The 24,076-nt window shown below is 24.7% G+C and overlaps 1 protein-coding gene across 1 annotated transcript; it reads left to right on the top strand.

The window, feature by feature from the left end:
• Positions 1–8,872: 8,872 nt before the first annotated feature.
• Positions 8,873–23,170, top strand: LOC145831862 (uncharacterized). Its single transcript, XM_082939207.1, has 7 exons — positions 8,873–8,975; positions 16,263–16,460; positions 17,540–17,647; positions 20,985–21,170; positions 21,940–22,051; positions 22,305–22,481; positions 22,677–23,170. Exons 1-7 carry the CDS (start codon positions 8,907–8,909, stop codon positions 22,850–22,852), a joined length of 1,026 nt encoding a protein of 341 aa, XP_082795333.1. The 5' UTR covers positions 8,873–8,906; the 3' UTR covers positions 22,853–23,170.
• The last annotated feature ends 906 nt before the right edge of the window (positions 23,171–24,076 follow it).

Consider the following 24,076-nt stretch of genomic DNA (forward strand, 5'->3'; position numbering starts at 1 on the left):
AAAAGATGTCTTTTATTAAGTTTTGATTTGTAGAATTTTTACATATTCTACAACTTTGTTCTTAACTTTGGAAAGTTTTGTACTATAAATGCATTTATATACTTTTAAACGACTTATTGAAATCAGGTTAATTGTTTTTTGAACAAACTTTATTCCTCAGTTTTAATGATAGTATTTTTAGAAAACCAAAGTCTCTTTTTTTCTTTTTGTTTAAGAATTTTTTTTAAGTTGTAGAGAAAACTTACTTGTAGAGCAAATAAAAACATGCTAAAAATTAAGTTTAGACCATACATTTAAGTTTTAAACCTTTTTTATAGTTTTATATCAGTCTAACGTAGAAGCTTTTTCGTTTTTAATGAATTCTACTGTTCTAAAGAAATTTAAATATATCTAGCAATTCTTTTCATGTATAAGACTATAAAAGTTTAAGATTAATGTGAATTACCGTTAACTGTTTATGAGCGAATTCTTTATTTGTTTAATTTTTTTAAATAACATGTATAAATTCTTCAAAAAGTAAATCAGTCAAATGACAGTTCTAACGACTAATAAAAAATTGTGGTGAACTTTAAGGCATTTAATTTTTTTTTCCTTTGCTAGAAAAAAATGTTAACTTTTATTGGAATTAATTTTAAAGTTGGTAAAAATTCCAGTATATATTTTTCGATTACCACCAAATATTGATTTAAAATATATACATATTTTGATCATTACATATTACAGTTATTATCAAAGTTTATATTTTTTATGATTTTATGAGAATTCAATTTAATAAAATCGTTTAATAAAATTTTCACTAAAATAAAAGTTGTTTTTAAGTTATTGTTAATAATATTAAACTTTGAAAAATAAATATACAAAATAAAAGTTATATTAAATAACATGTTTTAAATTAATTTTTTGGTATTTTTTTTAACAATTGAAACTAAACTATTTTGATTATCAAAGAAGCTAAAAAACTTAATAAAACTAACCAAAATAGAGATCAAACTTATTTTAAACAAGAAATATTAATTTTTAAATAAAACTAAGTACATACTTTCTGCTGTTTACATCACAGTTTGGTTGTAGTTATTACAGTATTCAGTTTTATTACGTATATAAATTTATTTGAAAAAATATCTTTCATTTTAAAGTATTTTATTTTGTTTTTTCTTTAACAGTCTCAAAAACCTAAACAAAACAATGTCTTAGAATTATCAAGCTAAGCTCAAAAGATTCAAGTTTTATTTTAAATTAAGTCAAGTATTTTTATGCTTCATGGTCAAAAAGAAAATATTTACATAAGATTAGTTTTAAAATATAACTGTTTAATAAATTCAGTGGAAGTTGTTTTTTTTAATCTAAACAACTATAATGTTAATTTATCAAACAAGCTAAAAAACTTAACAAATAGTCAAAGAACAACAATCTACTTTATCTGAAATCAAATATTTTTTTAATTTGTAAATAATTCATATATTTTTCTGCTGTTTACATCACAATATGTTTGTAGTTGGTATTGTCACGTTTGTATTACGTATTTCGTATTTGAAATTTGTACGCACAAATTAAATTTGATTGTTTTCTTTGATGTTTGATGTAAAACCACCTGTAATGTTATTTACAATAAAGGTTAATGTTTAAAAAGACATTTACGAAATTTGTTACTTTGATTGTTTGCCTTTACGATTGATTATAAAATTGAAATTATTTAATTAGTTCAATTTGTTTTGAAATAATTACAGTTTAATTTTACTTTTATTTAAAATCTGAAGTTCAAATTAGTATTTAATTACATTTACTTAAATAAGAGTTGATTTAAAGTTTTTGTTTAGCCCAAATCCTTTTAAGCAGTTTTTTGTTTTCTAATAGCAAAAAACTTAATATTATCACACTTTATTTGAGTTACGACTTAAAACTGCATAAAAAGTGAAATTTTAATACCCTAAAAGAAAAAATAGTTAAAAAGTAATGTTGTTATGTAATTAGATATATGATTAATTAATGTTTCTAGTTTTAGTAAAAAAACAGCTATCAATCGCTTCCTATCATGCTATAGTAAAATTAGTTATTTATCAAACTCAGCTTTCTACAGATCATTGAAACTTTACAGTTTTGTTTTATAAATTCAAAATAGTTATAATAATTCTTTAAAATTGCACATTGAAAAAACTAATACTGGAGTTAAATAATGACAACTTAAACAGTTTGCAATTATACATTTAATATTTATTTTAAATGTTAGTTAATGAAAAGAATTAAATTTTAAATTGCATAAAAAACAAACTTTTATACATTTCAAATTTAGTTCACTTACACTATATAGTTTTATATACATATTTTTTTAAATATAAATCAAATTTTTTTCAATTTTTCAGAAAAGTATAAATTCTGCAAGTTTATAGAAAGTTAACATACATAGTATGTTATGCTGTTCGTTTAAAAATGTTTGTTGGTTTCATATAATTTTTAAACTAACTTTTACATCTTAAGCAGAAAAATAAATTTACACACGAACAACACATTATTTTCTAAACCTGATATGGATGTATGCTTTCCTAACGCATTTTGGTACGCTTTAATATTCCGCTTAGTGTGTAGTTTATACGTTTCTAAAAACATGTACTTCATGATAAATTATAAAACATTTAAGCAGAAACAGTTTATGCGGAAGTTGAATTCAACATGATTTTGGTATACTTTTAATCCAGGGTGTATACTGTGCAACTATTAGTTTAGTAATTTACTGTTCCACCCAAAAACCTAACATGCAATTTTATCAAGAAAGTATGTTAAATTGATATTTTAAACAGTGTTATAATATAACATTACTTAATCCTCATTTCGGCGCAAAAATAACCTTATTTAATTGGTTGTAACGATTTTAAACCATGTAAATTGTAAGTGATAACTTTTTTGTTAAGCTTTTAGAATTTTTCTATAGCATCTTCACACACTTTTCTTTTATTTTTCATAATAACTTATATAAAACCGATGTTAATTATAGAACACTATAAAACTCAATTCAATGTAAATTTTACTGTTTTTTTTAACTTTTTTGTAATATAAAAGTAAAACCTGGTTTTTTTGAATATTCTATTCCAGGAAAACTTACAACCGTACTTAATGAAAAGTTCTCTTTTTTTCTTTTTTAGACTTGATTTCGTCAATGTAATTACGTTACCGTAAAAGTGTTTTAAAAATAACCCGACTAAAGTAAACATTTATATTAAAAATTATGAAAATATTCGTCTGCAGCTAAAATTAGCTGCTAAATTTAAGGATAATTAACTTTTCAAACAAACTGGCTTACTTAAGCAATACTTTGTTGATTTTACCAGTGTATTTTTCGGCACGTGGGCTAGTAAAGCGAAATGTTGTCTTTATGTGTATTACGTTCGCAATTGCTTGTGGTTGAGCTTAAAATATTTTTAACTTATTCTAGTTGATTAGTCATTTTTATAGATATTTATTGTAAAACTAAAAAAAAAGTACTTTAATTCAATATAAATATAAAAAATTATATTGTAATCTCTAACTTGATTTAAAGTCAGTAAAACTGTACTTTGATTTAACACTTTATAAGCTTTGTTAAAGTATTTAAGTTTTGAATAAACTATTAACTTGAAGTACTACACAATAACTAGGATATAGGATAGTAAACATTTATCCCGCTTTTTAGAGCTTAATGACATTTTTTTATTTTTTTATTTTTTTTATGCTCTTATACCTGCATAAGCACATAGTGTATTTACAGCAGCATCCTAATTTGATGACAGCTTGACTAAAATGACCTAAAATAACTTTTTTCTGCATAAACTCGAATCGTTTCAATGGCTTACTCAAACTCAATGTTATATGAAAATCTTATTCGTTTTTTCGGATAAAAGACAATAAAAATGTGTTATGAGAACAATAAGTATTTAGCCCACATATTTTACTCAAGTTTAGCTCGAGCTTAAGCTTAAATTCCACCTAATTTCTAACCAACCTAATTTTGATAGCTTTGTTAAAGGTTTTTTAAAAGACTTAGTGTATAAGCTTCTATATAAGAGTTACCAACACAGTATAACAATACAGAAAAATATTCAATTCAAGTTAGTGAAAATAATTTTTCTAATGTAAAGTTTGTTCAGTTATAGCTCTAAAAATACCGATCGAATCAAATACATTGGGCTCGTAGTTCAATATTAGACTGAGTCTAGAACTTGATTAGAACTACAGACTATGAAAACATCGTTTGTTAACTCATACTTACTTTAATGCTATAACTAAAGAATACAACTACTTTTTATAAGTTTTATCCAACGTTTTAAAATTAAATTCGGCAAACTGGAATGTTCATCATTTAAATTTGTTATTTGTTAAATTAATTAAACTTTTGTAATAAAACTCATGATTGTACAATTGGCAACAAAAACTATGTGGCAGCAGCAAAATGCTAAGCAGTTTCACAGCTGATTTATATAGTTTTGTATATTGAACCGTGTTATTTAAACTACTAGTTCCCGATAAATAAATTTAATCACTCTTTAAGTTTAATGCTAAGAAAAATAAATACCCGATTATATCAAAGAACACTAACATTATTACCGTTGTTTACTTGTATAAAGCGTTGTGGTATTGTATCAATTAAAAATAAAAAGCTTTATAAATTTTACATTTTTTTAATGACCTTGGCTTATAAAGTTTATAACAGTTTTAATTCGTTACAATAAGTAAAATAAACCCTAGTTTCCTAAAAATAAACAAATACTCAAAAAACCTGCTTTGAATTCAAACTGATCTTAATGTAAAATTATTTTGTTTTACAAAAAAAATGTTACTCTTTTAAACAGTATTATCAAAGTCTAGAAAACTTAGACTTTTTAATATAGATTAAATCAACCTAAAAACCAAACAATATTTTTATTTCTGTTTCAAAATAATTATATTTTATCAACAAGTAGGACTAATTATACATTATAAAAAAAACTCAAGCCAAACAGTTGCCTATTTGTATTGAAATTGCTTATTCACCACGAAACGCCAGTAAACTATTTAATTTATCTATTAATCTATTACCTCTTCATGGGACTAACTATTTCGTATCTCCATCACCACCGGCTTATTTTGTTTATAGATAGCAAAAACATCCATCAATCTATATTCGCACCGCGGGTCAACGGGATGTCAGCTTAAAAGGAGTTTACATCACAGGCGAAACTTTTTTCGTGCCTGTACGGCAGATCGCTACGGATTTTGCCTAATAATTTCATCTCTCACTTTTTCTCTTTGAATTATATCCTCTCGGTCTATAAATAACCTAGTTTCCGCTTGAGTGTTTTTATTTCCTGTTTTCCGTTGTACGGTGCAAGCAGGTATCGTGTTTAGTTTTTAAACTTTGAATCGTATGATGTTTGACTACAAGTGTTGTTAAATATTAAACACTTAACGATAGTTGAAAATATCAGTCTTTGAAGCGTTTAAGTTATGCAAAAGGCAAAAAACGCTAAAAAATGTTCAGAAAAAAATTGTTAAATTTGGTCGCTAGCTGGCACTGGTGATCACTTCCAAAAAGAAAAAGGCGTTTGTAGCTTGCGGGTGAAAAGTGTTTCACCGAAAATATTTAATTTCGAGCTTTAGAGAGATGGCTGCATGATATTTTGATGCGTTTTTTTGATCAGAACAGGTGTGTTTTGTTTTTGAGAATTTTATGTTTTGCTTATCTTTTTTGTGGGTGTGAAGTTTTAAAATTTAGTCGTACATTGCTGAATGATCAAAGTTTTAACAGTTTTTTTTTAGCCTAGCTTTAATTTTTGAGTTTATTTGTAACTCAAATTTTAAAAAGCTGTAACTTAAATTAAGTTATTGCAATATGTAAAAATGTTTGAAATGTAATAAGAATAACAACAATAGCTTTTGAGTTTCAGTAATAATAAATAAAAAAAAATGATAAATTATAAAAAAAAATTGTATACAACCAGTTTTCTAAAAGTTGTAAAAACATGATTTTTTCTAAATAATTATTTTAAATCACTTTTATTTTAAAAGAGATTACTACTTTTTATAATATCTTGTTAAAACAAGTAAAAAGAAATAAATTGCAGTAGAAAAATCTAGTTTTAAGAATAAAATTGTCTAACTTTTCCTTTATTAAAAATACTTAAAATTACTTTACTGGTAAAGTATATCAAAAAAAAAACAAAAGCATTTAAAGTCGTTAGAATGAATTTACAATGTTTTGCCTTTCAAAAAGGCAGTCTTTTATCAAGTATAGACAAAAACTAAAAATCTTTTATACAATAGACACAAAAGCTAAAGATTATCAAACAAAAGAAGTAGTTTGTAGTGAACACAAAAACGTACTTTTTCAAGTACAAGGGTCACAAAATAGTGTTTACTGAAAATAGATTAGTTAAATTTTCAGTTTTTTTAGTTGAACAAAGTTATTGAACTTTGAAAAATATAACTTTTTATATTTTACTTCCTGTTAATAACCAACATAAGGGAATGGCTAAGTTTTAAAAAGATCTTGTAAAACTTCCCATCTTATTTTCTACACAACAGATATAAGAAAACTCCAGCTCTTGTTTACCTTATAATTTCCATCAAACTGCTGTTCAATTGTTTACATTTCAGCTCACGTCACAATAAGGTCCATTTTCAAACCGGATTTCAATTTTACAAAGGTAGTTATTGTTAAATGTTTTTGTTAGAGTATATTTGTTCACTAGGTTTACTTTTTCATTGGTAGGAAAATTTAAGTATTATGTGTTGAAAGGTCCAAAGTTAAATTAAAAAGTTAGTTTGAAAAGTTTTTTTAGAGAAATTTCAAGTAAAGAAATTTTCAAACATTTATTGGAAAACAACACATTACAAAAAAACAGCTGTAATTAGCATGAACTAATGATACTGAAATCACGCTTACAGTTTTTAAGTAGAAATAAGCTGTAAATCTCTACATGCATATCAATTAAATATATATATTTTAAAGATTTATTAAAGTAAAAAGACAAATTTTATAATGTGTACATAAAATATGTATCAAACTATGTTCATTGTTTTAAAATTCAAAAAAAAATTATTTATTCAACAAACAACTGTACATGATGGTAAACTTTATTAAGTCACGTTTGTGCAAAGTTGTACATCAAAAACAAATACGATAATTGTGTGCTACTCAAGCAAAATATCTTTAAAAAACTGCTACACAACTTGATTGAGTTTTCTTGATTTTGCACACATACGCATAAATTACAAGCATAAAAATAAATCACATATTTCATCATACTTAAATTTGATTTACCACCACATACACTTATGCAACATTTTGTTTGCTTTAGTTTTTTTTTTTAGTTAATTTTTTGTGTAAAAATGTTTATTAACATGATGCACGGGAAGTAAAAAAAATTAATTTTAGAAAAATCATTTTATTTTAATACGAATATTTTTATTAATAAGTAGTTCAGTCGCAAAATCAGCAAAAAAATACAAAAAAAATGATTTTTTCCACTTTAAAAAGCACCAATACCGTCTTACTGCTTCTTATCGAATTTCGATATTGTTGTGGGAATTTGCAGCAATTGAATTTCTTATCGCTTCCGCGAAATTTCTATTTTTACTCAACGAATTCGCTATGATGCAGCTGCGTCTTAGAACATACTATAAACAAGATTTTTTTTGATTTGGTTTTGGTCGGTTTGAGTTATTTTAGCCATTTTAACTCTTTTATTTTACTTAAAACGCTTTGTTTAACTTTATTCAGATTTTTTAATTTTTATGTTGGTGTATGACTTTTTTTAACTGCTTATCGGACTATTAGGTGTTATTTGTTCTTTAAAGTTAATAAACTAAAATAAAACAACGAAAACTAGACACTGTTTAACTGCTACAATCTCGGCTTGAAGTTTTTGTTTTCAGCTTTGACATTTGATCGTTTAGTAGTTCAAATTCAAATATCTGACTGTTAACATCCTTTCCTTACATCAAATCTTTCTATTTTTACGAGTTTCACGAACGAGTCGATTTCAGTTAATGTTAAAGATTTAATAAAAAACCAAGTTTTTTTTTTTCATACTATTAACATCCTGTGTTCACAGTAGTGTTAAGTTTCGTTTGTGTGAAAATTTCTTGTCGATTATACAATGGATTGTTGCTTATGATTGAAGTTATTTTTAATATAGTTTTTATTTATATACAAAGAAAAAAAAATTTAAAACAGTAAGCTGATTTTTTTTCAATTTTAACAAAGGAAAATTTTTAACGCGTCTTGTATCTAATAATACTTATGAATTTTTTTAAATACTTTATATAAAACTAAATGCAACTGTTTTTATGATAATTTATTTGTTGTTCTTTAAGCAACTGCTACAAAAAATTATATTTGTTAAAATATAGTTTGGTTAAGTTTTAAGATATGCTTTTTAAAAATTTATTGTTACACACACCATTTTTTACGGGTGCACGACAATCCAAATTCTAGAAAAAATTAAAGGGCCACAACTTAAAAAGTAGTATGTATTTGAAAAAAATTAAAAATATGTATGTTTGTTTTATTAATTTCTACAAGCAGTATTTTTTCTTTTGATATTAAATTATTTTTTGATATGTCTAAAAAAAATTAAAGTGTACTAACTTTTATTCTTTTAATATTTTAATAGGTATTTAGTAGTTCACAACAAGAAAAAAATGGCTTGTAGATATTAATAGTACCAACATAAATGTTTTTTTTTTAAAGTATATAATACTTTTTAATTTGTGGCCCTTTAAATTGCTTTTTTAGAATTTAAATTTTTCGAATTTGAATTGCTATGTAACCATATTTTACAAATAATTGAAGCTTACTTAATCCTAAACCTTTAAATTAGTTACTTAAAATAGGTTTACACTAAATTTTAATTTCAGCACAATTTTAAACTATTTTTAGTTTCTAATCCCATGCGATGAATAAATTGTTGGTGAAAATTATTTACAGCAGGAAAATACCCGTTGCTTCATTCATCATTAAGCAGGTTTATTTTTAAAATAGATCAAAACTTAAAGTGTTTGCCAAAACGAAAATTTTCATACTGCGTTTCATTCAATATTAGAAAGAATGAAAATTAAATTTAAGACTTTCACTGTGTTTACAGCCAAAGTACCGAAATCTTTGGATTTTAAATAATAAACCAAAACCAGTTGTTTTGTTTTCAAAAGCTTCAAAACTTTCAAAACTGCACTTTTGCCGAATACATAGACTTTCAAAATGTACAGCTGAGGAAGTGTTTTTTTCTTTTACATGCTGCTTTTACAGTATACTCAAACGTTTTTATCACGACTTTTGTTATGCAAATTGTATTGAAAGATGAAGCTATAAAGTGCACGAACCATGCATGTTCGTTGAATGTGAGAACAAAAGTAAATGATGAAACTCATTTGCTTCATAAAATCTAAAATTAAATGTTATATTTTCACAGACCAAGTTTTTTAGATTTAATGCTGAAAAACTTGGTCTTTCCTCAATTAAAATGTCGTTTTTTAATTTTTGAATAGTTTTTTATTTATTGTTTGACAGCTTTATTAAAGGTAATTAAGTTTACAAAACAGCTTAGTATAGCTTTGTGTGAGGAGCTTGTGATTTAAAAATTAAAATCATTATTATAGTAATTGAAAATGTATCACTAAACTATTTGAAAATTTTATCGAAAAATGGCTTTTTAAAAGTTATAGCTCAAACTTATTTTATAACTTACTTTGAAAAATCAAACTAAAAAATTTGATTTTAAAATGAAATTTTAACTACAAATAAGCTTTTATCAAATGTTAGCTCAATTTTAGTTTTTTAAGAAAACGAGTAAATTAGATTCTAACATGATATTTATTTTTTCTTTATTCAAACTTTAACAAAAGTAATTATTTTTATTTTAAGAGAACCTCATTTAAACACTTAATATTTTTTCATTTCTAAAAAAAAGCTCAATAACAAATTTTCATTGCCTTTTAATTTGTAATAATTAAAACTCACAAAAGTTACCTGACATAACGCAATTTGTTTTGTTCAGCCTTACATGCTCAACTTTCAGCTATTTGAATTTAAATACACTATTTTCAAGCACGCTTGTTTCAACCACATTATTTACACTGCAGTTTATTAATAGCAACATTTAGTGTTCGCTTTGTTTGCAATTTAAAGCAAGTTGAACGACACTTGTTTAAATATTCTAATATTCTCCTTATTATGTTAAAATATACTTCCTTTACAAGTGAGTATATGACCGTTTCTCTTAATTTAGAACCAGAAGTATATCTGTTGGTCACAAGGTTTTTATCATTAACTCAAAGATAATTTTTAACTAGTATTACTAAATTAGGTATTTTTAGCTGATTGATAGCTTATGAGAATTTAATTTTCAATACAATTTGGTTAACTTTTATTTATATAGAATGGAGAAATCATATAATGAACTTAATTTTTAAGAGCAGTCTTTTTTATATATCTACATAAAGCTTTTTAGATGCAAATTTTTTATTAAAAACAAACAATAAGATTTATTACTAACCAAAAACAGTGAAGTTAGATTTAATTTATTTTGGCTATTGTTTTCTAGAATAACTTCCTAAAATGATACCAAATTAAAAACAAGTTTCAATTATAAAAATTAAAAGTTATTTTATTAAGTATTATGTACTTGTTATAGCAATGTTAAACTTGTGTTATGAAAAGGTAGTTACTAAAGCATAATATTTTACTATTTAAGTATTAAAGGGCTCGAACTATTTCAAAAAAAATATTCTTTATAAAATTACAACAACCTAATAGTATTGGAAAAATAACTTTAAGTTGCGGTTTCTGCTTAACGTTGAACTTAAAGAAAACATTTAAGCTAAAGTAACCCTTTTTAAACAACAAAACATTTGAATACAGCAGTAAATACTCCACAATGCAAATACATTAGTTTTTCTTAACAATTAGCAAACAGGATTAAAATGAATTAGGCGAAAATATTTTACTCCCGAGCCGAATTTGCTAATTTAAATCCCTAAAAAAGCAAACACACGCGCCAAGTAAGATTATAATCCGTGATTTTTATTTCCTTTGAAAATGGTAGTAATAGTGGAAGCTGTTTAAGCTTCTTTATCGTTTTACACAGAATGTTTTCTTGCAAAGTTTTTGCTTTTACAAATTTCTGTTATGATTTTTTTTTCCTAGTGGTAAATAGCTTACCGTTACTCTGTAAAAGAGCTTTTTAAATAAGTTTTTTCTCGACTTTAAATATTTACACTTAATTTTTTAAGTTGATTATTTAAGTAGTGTTCACTAAAAAACAACAGATATTTGCGAATAGACATGTAAAATTAGCAAAAAAAAAACAACAATGATTTTTTTTTTGAATTTCAAATGCTTAAAAGTATTTCAAGAGTAAATGTAATAAATGATACTATTGCTTTTCATAAATGTTTCTAAGTATAAGTAAAAACGAATTTGTTATAAAATTACTTAGACTTTTCTTTAGTTGTGTACAATATAATTCCAGACTGAAAAATATTAGCTACCTTATTATTTTTGTTCCCTTATATATCTCCCTTTTTATCCGTTTTTGTATTACGCTGAAGAATTTTTTATTCTGTATATCATTTAATTGTGATACTACATAGCAATGTAATAATAGATAAACTGGATAATTTTGACCATGTATAATAGAAATATAATATTTTTTGTACTTAGAGTATACATTTAAGATTTTACTTTTAAACTCTAAAATAATAGATTTCAAACATAATTTGAAATAAATAGAAAGAAAAATCATACTAAATTGATAAAAACCCTTAAAAAGATAGGTATTTAATAAAAAAAGTTTAGAGTAAAAAAAGAGAAAAAGAACAATATCATATAACATTTTGAGAGTATGACCGGAAATTTATTGATAAGAAAAAAGTGCAGTAAGAAAAAAAGTAAAATATTTTGCAACGCTTTAATACTTGAGACTGTTGACATATAAATTACTTTCAAGGCTTTGAAGTTTTAGTTTTGTTGAAGGTAGCTGATAGCTTATGAATAAGTTTTGATCTATTTTAAGGTTTCTTTTGCTGTAGGTTACTTATATTTGTTAATTTTTTTTTGCTGCAGTTTTTAACATCAACAAAAAATTTTAGTATTATTTTTTTATTTAAAATATTATTTAGCAAAAATAAACAGTTGTAGACAAAAATACATCGCACTACTATTTAACTTTTAGTTAAATTAAAACCGCTAAATAATGTTAGTTAGAAATTAAATATTTAAAACTATTAAAAATAAAAATATATAACTAACTATTGAATTTTTTATGACTTTTTTTATAGCTAAACTTGATTCATGAACTCTTGAAATTTGCTTTAAATTTTTAGTGAAAGTCAAACAGTTATTATTTCACATAGTTAATTACAATTAACAAGGTCAAATATTAAACTTGAGTTGTATACTATTGCTTTTTTTTTCAGTTGAGCAGCAACATACAATTTTTAATTTCTTTGGGAAACAAAAACAAACAAAAAAATAACAACAAACAATCTTGCTTTATAGCATCGCCATTGCCCCAGCCCAGTCTTTTTCTTATCTGTTCAGCATGAGTCAGGCATGCATGCACAATTTTGCTATTTATAGCTAATTTCAACAATCCGTCTTGTTTTCGGATAATTTGCATGTGAGTCATACATCTAGTTGCTGATAAATTATTATATTTAGAAGATTTTGATTAATGGTGTCAAAAGAAAGATGGATCTCGCTTTGAAGTTTGATATTCTCGTTAGAAAGGTTTTTTTCATATGTACTTAATGTAGTATGAAGCAGTTGTAAATTCAAGAAAAGCTTATATGCTTAATTATAATTTAATTTTCTTTTTACTTATAAACTGTAAAGTATAGTTATTCATAATTCTAGTTTATTAAAAAAAGACAGTTACAAAAACATTTTTCTACAAGTTCCTAATACAACCTTTACTTCTGATTATTAAACTAGCTTTGACTAACTTTTTATATGCAAACTAGTAAATTAAGATAAAATTTGTACACTTACTCTGAAAAAAACTGCATTTTAATTTAAGCTTTTAAATTTCACAGTGAATTAAAATTGTAAAGGTTAAAATGCATTAAGGAAATAGTTCCGGGATTGAATTGAAGTAATGCATAATAAATTAAAAATGCGTCTAGAATCAATCATTGACAACAAAGACTTTGCAAACAGTTTCGTTTCAAATATATCACTTGGTTTTTCAGACTTAGCGAATAAATCAAGTTTAAATTTGTTCGCTTAAGAAATTTTCACAGGTGTTCACTCTTAATTAAGCTTGAAAAATTTTAAACTATTAACACAAACTTCACTTTCTAAACACTTTTAGCTAACCGCACATAAAAACTAATGTGTAAATTACAACCGTAACAAATTACCAAGAATTTTAGATGTTTTTATAAATCCTATATGACAAAAAACTGTATTGATTTTTTTTATTGCACATATCTTATTTAAAAAAGGTGCATTACTTAACATTAAAAAGTATTTATCTTTTTTTTTTTATTAAGTTTGTTCTTTACCGCTTTAAAGATATATTGTGCCAAAAACACAGTGTAAAATACGGATTTAATTTCAGCAAAAAGCAAGCAACAAAACCGAATCTTTTTATCTGATTTGGTTTTTCAGGTAGCTCGTAGTAAATCCATTTACACTTCATTAGGCCGCCGCAATTTACATGCTGCTTACTTTTATGCCCTCAGTTTTCATGCTGCTTCTGTGCTTGAAGGGCGAACTACGATGTCATGCAAAGTTCATGCGAGTTTTTACTCTACAGTAGTGTTTTTCTGATTTCTTAAAGTTTTTATTTCAATAATTTTTATTCTTTTAATCACTGGTTTTACTTGTATTAATTTGATGACCTCAGTTTTATCTTTTTTTTTTTTTTTGATTAATCTATATAATGCTAAGTCTAGCCTAGTTTAAAACTTTAGAAAAATTGATAGCTATTGGACTAGTATGATCTTAATATATAATCTTAATTTTTCAAATAGTTTTTTTTATTTCAAATTTTACTGAAAAAAAAACATTATTGACATTTAAAGTAAGCATAAAGCGTGCTCTAACACAAAACTCTTGTTACTTTTTCATTAAATAATCACAAAAGGTCATTTGGGTATGTTAGTCCTAAATATGTGTTAATTTGTTTTGCGGTTTTCAGCACAATTCTATTAAAATCGACTACTAGATTTGCCATTGTGAGATTTGCTAGAAACTTGGTTGCAGATAAACGTTTAAGGCTCAAGAGCTTGTTTCACTTCTAATTCATGCACCGCTCACCCAAGTGCTGATAGTCTATGAATTTTTTGACGTTTGTATTTTGACTTGCTTGTCTTTAGTAAAAATAGAATTCTATTTTACCACTTAAAGTTTTGAATTTCTTTTCAAGTTAACAAACTCGTATTGCTTGGTTTCACTTGAAGTATCCTTATAGTTTTATGGGCTAAATTTAAACAACCATTTGTACCTAATTACAGTATAAAACGAAACTGTTATCCTCTCTACTGACAGCATTTGATAACTTTATTTGTTTACTTTCCCATACAACATTATATTGTTTTAATAAATCTTATATTTAACTTTAATAGTTGCTAGTTTATTAAACTTTTACAGAAAAAACTTTGTTCTAAATTTGTATTCAAATACTTTTTGATTAAGAAAATATAGATCTAATAAACACAATAAAGTTTCTGAAGATGTATTTGTAGTATAGACATTAATTCTCCACCTATCTTAAAATGCTTCATTGTTGTTCAACATTTTCTTTCTCACTTGTTTTTCTTTTTAAAGAAGCTTAAAAGTTCACTTGAGTTGCTTCCGAACCGGCATGTACTTAAGTTATGTCAATTTACCATTGTTTACCAAGTTTCAAATATTTGTTTACTAAATTAAGTTGACCAACTTTGTAAAAATTTTCTTTGTCTTTTTCTCATCCTATTTGCATTTTGTAATTACATTCAATTATAATTTTTACAAAGTTTTTCGCTAAGTAATGTTGGAAATAAGTTGTTCACATTTGTATTTTTACTCTTTTACATCAGGTTTTTTTAGCTGACAAGCTAATTTCTATTTATAATTATTTTTTCATTAATCATCGCAAAAACAGTAGAACCTTTTTCTTTCATTTTAGGCTTTCTTTTTTTTCTAGATGATGTGAAAAGAAACGAATTGAACATTTTGATATTTAAAGGCGCTAAACTATATCAAAGGTTTATAACGAAATATAACTACAGTTTTTAGCATAGTTAATGTTGAAGTTGTATTTAAAGTTCTTGAACAGTTTCAAAAACTAATACTCTAAGTAATCCTTTTTTTAACTTTATATTATCTTTAAGTTAGCTTTAAAAGTAATTTTATCAATTTTTTGAACAATTTAGATGAGTTGTTTTACTTTATTTTTTCTAGTATGAAGTAAACGTTTACTTTAGTAATGTTTGCTTTCTTTTCTTATTAATTCCATATTTAGTTACAATTTGCACTACATTTATATTTAGGTTAAAGGTTTTTTGTTCAAATTTATTTATAGAAGTTCAAGTACTATTAAGTGGGCGGTATTGTTTTATTTTAAATTATCAATTTCTATAATTAGCATCAAGTATTCATTGTGTTTAACCACAAAAAAATATTATGCCTTTATCACAACTTAAAATAAAACTATACTCATTGCTACTTATAGATTTTGTTAATTAAAAAATGTTTTATTGGCTACTTTAAAATGATTAATTTTTTTTTTATATATAACTTAATTTGATGTTGGAAATAGTTTAAAAGTTTGTTTTAGGTCTTAATTATATATATAAATATATAAAAGTAGTAGTTTTTAGTACGTTAAATGTATATTTTAAGCAAAAGTATAGTCTTTTTTTTACAAAGTAGACTATAACCATTAAGGTATTAGAATTAATTAATATAGTTTAGAAATATTTTACTCTAATCTTATGATAAGGTAATTAATAGTAAAAACAAATAAAATCAAACTATTTTAAAATGTAAACTTTCGTTTGTTTGTTTTTGTTTAATACTTTTACTTTTTATATCGACTGTATAAATTTTATAAACACATTAAAAACAAAAATAGTCAACAACTAAACATAATAAATTAAATATTATGTTGTTGCATAAATATACAACAGAATAAACTTCGAACACTACTAAAATGCAGTTTGTATTATATAATATATGATAAAAAAATAAAAAAACTTATAAGAAACTACAGTAAAACTAAATAAATTTAACAGCTAACACTCTTCTTAATAGTTCATTTTTTATCCAGATAAAATATTTAAATAAAAACCAATCAACGATGTCAACAAACCGTGACGATGAGAAGCCAATCACCAGTCAGGAATTTGAACTGGAAATGGCGATGACGGAAATTTACGAGTTGATGACGTCACGTGATGAATCGTCACTTGATGACGTCAGAATGAAGTTAGCAGAAGCCAGCAATAACTACTTCGCTTTTATTGAGGTTTGTATGCTAAATATGTTGCTTAAAATATAAAACACGTTAGTATTTCGTTTAAAAATAAATTATGTCCCTTGGTTTGGACTTTGCTTTTGCAGATGCTTGATTTTTGTATCAAAACTTAAACTTGCTATTCTCATTTTTGCTATCAGAGGCAGTAATTAGTAAGGGGACGAAAGTGTAAATGGTTAGTTAACCACTCAAGGGGTGATATATAATAAGGGGTTTATTTTTAACTTCTGCCGTACATTAAAAAAGGTTTTAGAAACTTTGATCTACAATGATAACTTTATTTTAGTATTTCTTTAACTTTCAAATTCTTCTTTTAAAAATATAATTTTAATGTTTATAAACTTAAAAAAAATCTAAAAATTTGGGCGACCTTTTATATGGCTAAAGTTATATCTAAGTGACTTTTAAAATTTTACATAATAAAAGTAAAACCTTTCATGTTGTTAAAAATAATGATGAATTGTTTTTAGTACTTACTTAAATTAGATTTTAATATCCATGACTTAATATTAGCGTTATTTTTAGAAAAAATAACATTTTGTTTTGCTTTTGTTAAAAAGATTAATGTTTTTTTTAACTTAGTTCCTTGCAAAACATGAGTCATACTTTGTTTCCTTTTAAACGTATATTTATAACATTGATGACAAATTGTAACATTTCAATGTCTATTTCGATGCTTTTAACATTTTCATTAGTGCTATCTTGGTGACTTTTGTATTTAAATTTTTTAAGTCTTAGTTTTGTTACTAAATCTAACAACAAAATAGTTTTTTTTGTAACTACAAACTTATACTTTATTTTAAGTTTATAAAATTCGTCATTGAACTAACTTTTAACATTTAAACTTTTAAATTTGATTACATGAGAAAGTTGTAATTAACTATATACTATAAAAGGTTTGTAACTAAGACCTTGTTAAGGATTATATGCCAAAATTAAAAATAAAATTAAGATATTGTTTTTAGTATGCTTTTCAATTTGGCTTCAGCTCCTTTGTATCGTTAAATTTAAGCAACAGTCAGCAGAAAGTAATAACAAACAACGAAAAAGTAACTAAAATTAATTTTCAGGGCAAAGAAAACGGCGAAATCCCGGATGTGAAAGTTGAACAAATTACCGATGATCAGGTCCCTGGTTTGATTGAAAAAGCAACAAAGTTTTGCCAGGCTAAACTTAATGTTGGTTTTTTGTTATTTTGAGAAAAATTAACAGTTAATTTAAAACTCAAAGTGTTGAACTTAACGAAACAACAAATCTAATTAAATGAATTAGAAATTAAATGTTTAGACTTAAGAACAATTTCCAGAAGATATTGGTAAACATGTATTAATAGTTAAAAGTCTGTTTAAATAATTTGTTTTAGTTTAACGCTTTAAAATATCTTAATGCGTATCAAAGTACGCAAGTAAAAATTTTACCTGAGCTATCTAAGGGCAAAAAAATATTCGTTTTAATAAAATAAAGCTTAAATGCTGACTTTTATGAATTTAATTCAAATCAAAAATAAGAACTTGACGTCAATGTTACTTTGGATAATTTATGATGCTTTTAAATATCAAGCGACTGTATACCAGATGTCTGAATGATCTATTTTGAATTTTAGTTAATAATTAACGACCTTTAAAATTGCAAAACTAAATGAAGCTTTTTGTATTTTTTTTTGTTAGTAAATATTAATTTTTAGTTAAGCTTTTATTGAATGAGAACTATTTTTTAGTAGATTTTTTATATTTTTTTTAGCACAATCATACATATTTTGTTTTAAATACATATCATAGTAGTTTGTAGGAATTTGTTTCTGCTATACTTATACAGTACAGTTTGTTACTAACTTCTTTATTACACCACATTTTTATTATTGTTGTTAGTTAGTCTTATGATAATCATAAACATTATGTTAGCTAACAAAAATTTTTGTGATTTTATTTAGTGATGACTTTATAATTTAGAAATGTATTCCACTACTCGATAAGTATTTAAACAAATAAGTTGGTCAACCATAAACTTAAAGTATTAATTAAACAAATTAAACAAATTAAACTATATCAAATAAGTATTAATTTTTCTAAACTGCAATAATTTTATTAAACTTATTGAAAAAAATAGTATGTCAATGTAGAACATAAACAACACTTTAAAAGCACTTTAAAAATAAAATAAAAAGATGAAAAAAAAAAGAGGTTTGTCAGAAAAAACCTCATATACTTTTGAACGCGTAGTGAAACCGTAAGAATTGTCGTTTAACTTACGCGAATAAATCGTGAAAAATTTTACGCTTTTGTACATATTAGGAATTTTTTCACAGAAAGTCGTTTTGTACGCATTTCTGATGTTGAAAAATTATTCTTGAATAATAATGATGCATTAATCGTATGAGTCTTTTGTTAATGTTAAAAGAATTGTTAAAACATTATTCTTCATGGTTTAGTTTTCATTAGTTTAAAGACAAAGCAGCAATAACACAACAACTTTTTATAATCTTGGTTTTTAATTTTATTTTATTTTTTCGATTATTACTGTGAAAACTAAATACTTTGTAATTCTATTCAATATAATTTATATTTTTTGACTTTGTTTTTGCTTAACTAAATAAAATTTTGATTGAATATATAAATTTTGCGTTTTTTGTAGATGTATGTTATATTAAAATTAAAGTATTGTTTTATATACGTTTAATTTATCATTTTTAATATTATTCTAGATTTTTTAACCACAAATACTTTACTTGACCTTTTTTGGAACATTTAACCTTGATTTTAAGTTCAAATGGCATTTAATATTTTAATTAAGTGGAATAACAAGACAGTTAAATGAAAAACAAACAAAGTTTACATGTTAATGAACTTTCAATTTCATGTTAAGTACTATATTTATTTTTATTTATTTGTATTTAATGTGAAAAATAAAGTTATTTAACAAGCTACAATTACTTCTAGTTATCAAGCTAGAACTAACTTACTTTCTCTAATAATTCTCAAACAATACTTTCAATTAGCAATGGTGTAGCTTTTATTTTTTGTTATACTGTTTTTTCTATATTATTATAAACAATAAAAGTTGTCACCAACTCTTTATACATAAAGTTTTGAAGTACAGCTTACAAAATAATTTATTAACTTGAAATAAAATATGTCACTTGTTGTAAAACTTTATTAAAGTGTATTATAAATAAACAAAAAATAAAGCTGTTTTAAAGTAAGTTTAAACGTTTTAAAAACCTACAAAAATATAGTCTACTAAACTTGACTAAAAAAACTTTAAATATATTGTTGCATAAATTAAATTTTAAAACAATTGATTCACCCACACTTATATACTACATTGAAATTTGTATTCCACTTCTTATTCAAAGCAATTTTATCCTGATTCAATTCAATTCGAGCATTACTATCTTTTTATAGCAACTTTGTAATGAATAGGCTCACCACCAAAATAGCACCAAATTGTGTGCAGTGTACGCCTACTTGAAGCAAGTTTTTAAATTATCAAATTTATTAAATTTACTTTATACTTAAAATTTAGCGTGGGTTACGAAAAAAAATATTTTTAATTTTCTAAAGATATATTTGCTTTATTTCCTAAACAAAAACCGTACCAGTAGCTAAAATCAAAATACTTAGGAATTTTATTGTTCCAAAGCTATTTTTATGGAGTTTTACCTCGAAGTTTAAACTATTTACAAGCGTTTCCTACTCCTGACAATTATTCAAAAATATTTATGAAATCCTCGTTTATTTTTAGATACGTTTCCACTTACGTGTAGTTTTTCTTTTATCTGAAGTATAAAAATACATCTATGAGGTGTGCCTTTTTAATGCAGGATTAAAACAACGATACAACTGTTTTTTATCTTTTGATAAAGAAATTAATTATTTTTATTTTAGACTGTTTTTTTAAAGTTTTTAGTTTTTTTTAAGAAAACGAATAAAATTTAGATATCGAAACACTTTTTTATTTACAATCACTTAAAAGGATTAAATTAACGCAATATAATAATACAACTTTAATAGTTTTGAGATTTTAAACTCAATTACAAACATGAAAATTCTTAAAAATTTTTACAAATTTTTATTAGTTTGTTTAATTATGTTGTTGTTAATGGTAAAATATTTTAAACGCATTAAGTAATAATAAAAAGTAGCTAAATTTTACTGAAGTTTTGCACATAATTTAGTTGAATACAACTTACCTAAAAATCAAACAATTATAAGTTTATTAAGTTGTCAAATGGATGAAAACACTTTTAAAAAGTTTAAAAGTAATAATATAAATAAGAATAAAATGTGACTTTTGCTAATTGTTGTTTTTTTTTTGTAAAATACTTGTCTACAAGTTATTCATTTACATGAACTTTTAAGAGCAAGTCTTTTAATTTAAATTTATAAATTTGTTTAACTTTTATATCCAATGAAAAATCAGATATCGCTTTATAGCCTTACTAGCATAATGACTTTTCAAGTTTAATGTTTATATTTTGTTCTTTATAAAAATTTACAATTTACTTGTTTCAAACAGAAAGACGAGCCTTCTCCAAATATGTCGTCACAATCATCCAATAAGATTCCAGCAAAGCGGCCCCTGAAACCAACTCCCAAGATCACCTTGACAACAACCCCACAATTTGGTGGGGGCAACTCGGCATTTCACAGGTTCAGAAATGAAGGGGGAAAAACCGAAACAAAAATCCAGGGTAATAGTGGGGTGGGTTACAAACAGTTTTATTTAATTAAATAAAACTAACTTTAAACATAAAATATGCATACTATATCCAAAAACTTGTCCTTATATGTAAACTAACAGCGAAAAAAGATTGTATATCATAATACATTAAAAGGTTTTAATGTATGCTTTTTTTATCTTTTTCGTTTTGTAACGCCAGGCTGATAAGATTGTTTTAATCTCTTCCTTAAATTTAGTGGTTAGTTTTTAGTTTATTAAACTAATTTATTTTATCAAGCTGATTCTAAAAAGAAACTTTTCATTGTTTAAGCGATAAAGATTACTTATTCCTCAATTTCAAATGTTGTTTTTTTGCTTTTATATATGTAAAATTAATACTTTTCATCGAGAAATTCATGTGTTTAAACACAGTTAGTAGTATAAACTGAAAGTTAATTTAGGAAAAAAAATGCTATTTTTATTATTTTTGTTCAGCTGTTCTCTTTTCATGAAAAAGTCTTTTTTAAGTAAATTATTTTGTTTCAAACAGGGTTTTTTCACAAAAATATTTTAAAAAACTTATTCCTGCTAGTGTAAATAACTTATAAAAATAAAATTATTACTATTTGTAAAGAAGTTACAAAAAGTATTAAAACAATAAAGATATTCAATTAACAAAACTAAAGCTTTAACTCAAAATACATTGCACAAAAGTTTGTTTTTTTTTTCTGAAAAAAGTTAACATACTTTTCCATTTATCGACTCTCGAACAAACTTTAACTGTTTTATATAACTTTAATCATATTAACAGGTGATGTTAGTTCAGAAGGATGGTCTTAAACCTTACACCAAAATAACTTCTTCAGTGAAACATGGAAAGAGACACAAGTTCGACAATCTCAAAATTCCTCTTCAACATCAAGGTTTGTTTGTGGCGCCATAATGTAATGCACGAAATAAAAAAAAATCTACGAGATAACTTAATTATCTACTAGCTAATAAACTATAAACAGCTTAAAAATCTTTAAACTTGTTGTGCTTAAGTAAAATCAAATCAATTCGAACTATATGTAAAGAACGCTATATTTCGAACTTTTACAAAGCTACTTAACATAAGGTTAGAAAATTGTTCTCTTATATGGTAAAATATTTTTTTAGCTAAACGTTTATTTACAGGAGAAGAAACGTTGAGGACGGAGCTTCGACGGAGTTCCTCAGTTCCTTCAAAGAGTTTTAAACAGAAAGTGTTCAGGACTGGCAGTCACGTGGTTGCAGGTAGCACTTTGGACAGGTTGAAATTAAGCATAAGAAACGGAACCTCTGCGGCTCTCATTAGGAAACCCAGTATTACTGGTTTGTATTATATATACATATACTTTTTTATTGCAAAATTTTTTTTTAGTGTATTTAGAAATTTTTGAAATGACTTTAACTTATAGAGTTATTGTTTTTATCAAACAGCTCAAAATACTTACAAGTAGTGTTTTTATGTTTATAAAACTAAAGTTTGATTAAAAAGAAAACACAAACTTTTTAACTCTCAAACAGATCAGGAAATAAGTCAAATCAGTGACGAAAACTCTGACGATTCTGATTCCGACTACTCTTCGTCTGATGACGAATATTTCAATGACGTCACTGAAGGACCGGCTAACAAAAAATCAAGACCTTCTCCTCCAATGATGACGTCACAAATGCACGTCGTCATGACAACGGCAAAATAGAAGTTGTTAGAGAAGAAATTAATTACTGAGCGGTGGAAAAGGAGAGATAGTGACGTCGTTAAAGTCTATTTATCAGCGTTTCTTAGAGATTTTTTAATTTTTTTTTGCTTACAACATTTTTTTCTTAATAACTTTACAAAATACTTAATTCAAAATTCTGTTTACACTATAACATTTTAACTTTCCGTTTACTTTTTTTGTTGATCTTACGTGATTCTGTTTTTTTGTACTTTATCTGAACCTTAACATATTTGTGTAATCAACAATAATGTGTTTTTCGACTTGGAATTTAAAGCTTCTAACTTACCAAAAGTAAGTAGACTTAAGTTTATAATTTAACTAGGCAATTTTTTTTGTATAGTAGTAAATTTATTTTCTATATAGTTGTAAAAATTTGTTCGAATAAATCAGTTTATTAGCTCTTTGTTTTCGATTTTAGCGAAAGAACTTATACTAAACATTATTTAAGTATGTTGGTATGCTATTAGAGTTAATACTGGCTAGATTTTAAAGATTCAGGAGACTTTTAGGTATTAATAAAATAAATCTGAAAAATGTAAATTCATACTAAGGTTTTTCTAGTTGTTTAAGTTATTTATAAAAAATAGTAATTATTCAAAAATGAGATAAACCAAGTAAAAAGAATTTTATTTAAAAGGTATTTATAAATGAAAACAAAAAAAACAGGAGCAAATATTTGGTCTGTCTTCCTTAACAACAAGACTTTTTGGATATTGGATTTTTTTAAAATAAAGCTAAAACAAAGCAACCCTAAGTTTTTTAACTTTCCTTTTATATAAACTGAATAAAATCTGTATGACAATTCATTTTATTAATTTTACAACTACAGCATTACTTAAAAATTAACTACTAAAAGAAGTGTAAAATATTTAACAAGCATTCCTTACAAGTATACCAAAAAATGCAAAAATGAGATTCAAATTCTTAACAAAGATATTTCTTGAATGCTCGTGCATATAAAATCCCTAGGTTTTTTCATTTTTAGTCCGAAAGTCTTTTTAAACTTAGAAATAAAGATTTTAATAGGATAAGTATAATATAATATGTTTAAATAAATAAAATAACAACCTAAACTATTAAATTATTTTATAGTTGCCACAGCTGTTGAATTGATTAAATAGTTTAAAAATAAATTTAAACTTGAATAAAAATTTAAAAACAAACAGAGTTTTATTGCTAGTTTGAGAACAAAAAGTTTAAAAA

The sequence above is a fragment of the Thalia democratica genome, chromosome 3 (genome assembly GCF_965202585.1).
Source record: "Thalia democratica chromosome 3, ktThaDemo2.hap1.1, whole genome shotgun sequence".
NCBI classification, from domain to species: domain Eukaryota; kingdom Metazoa; phylum Chordata; class Thaliacea; order Salpida; family Salpidae; genus Thalia; species Thalia democratica.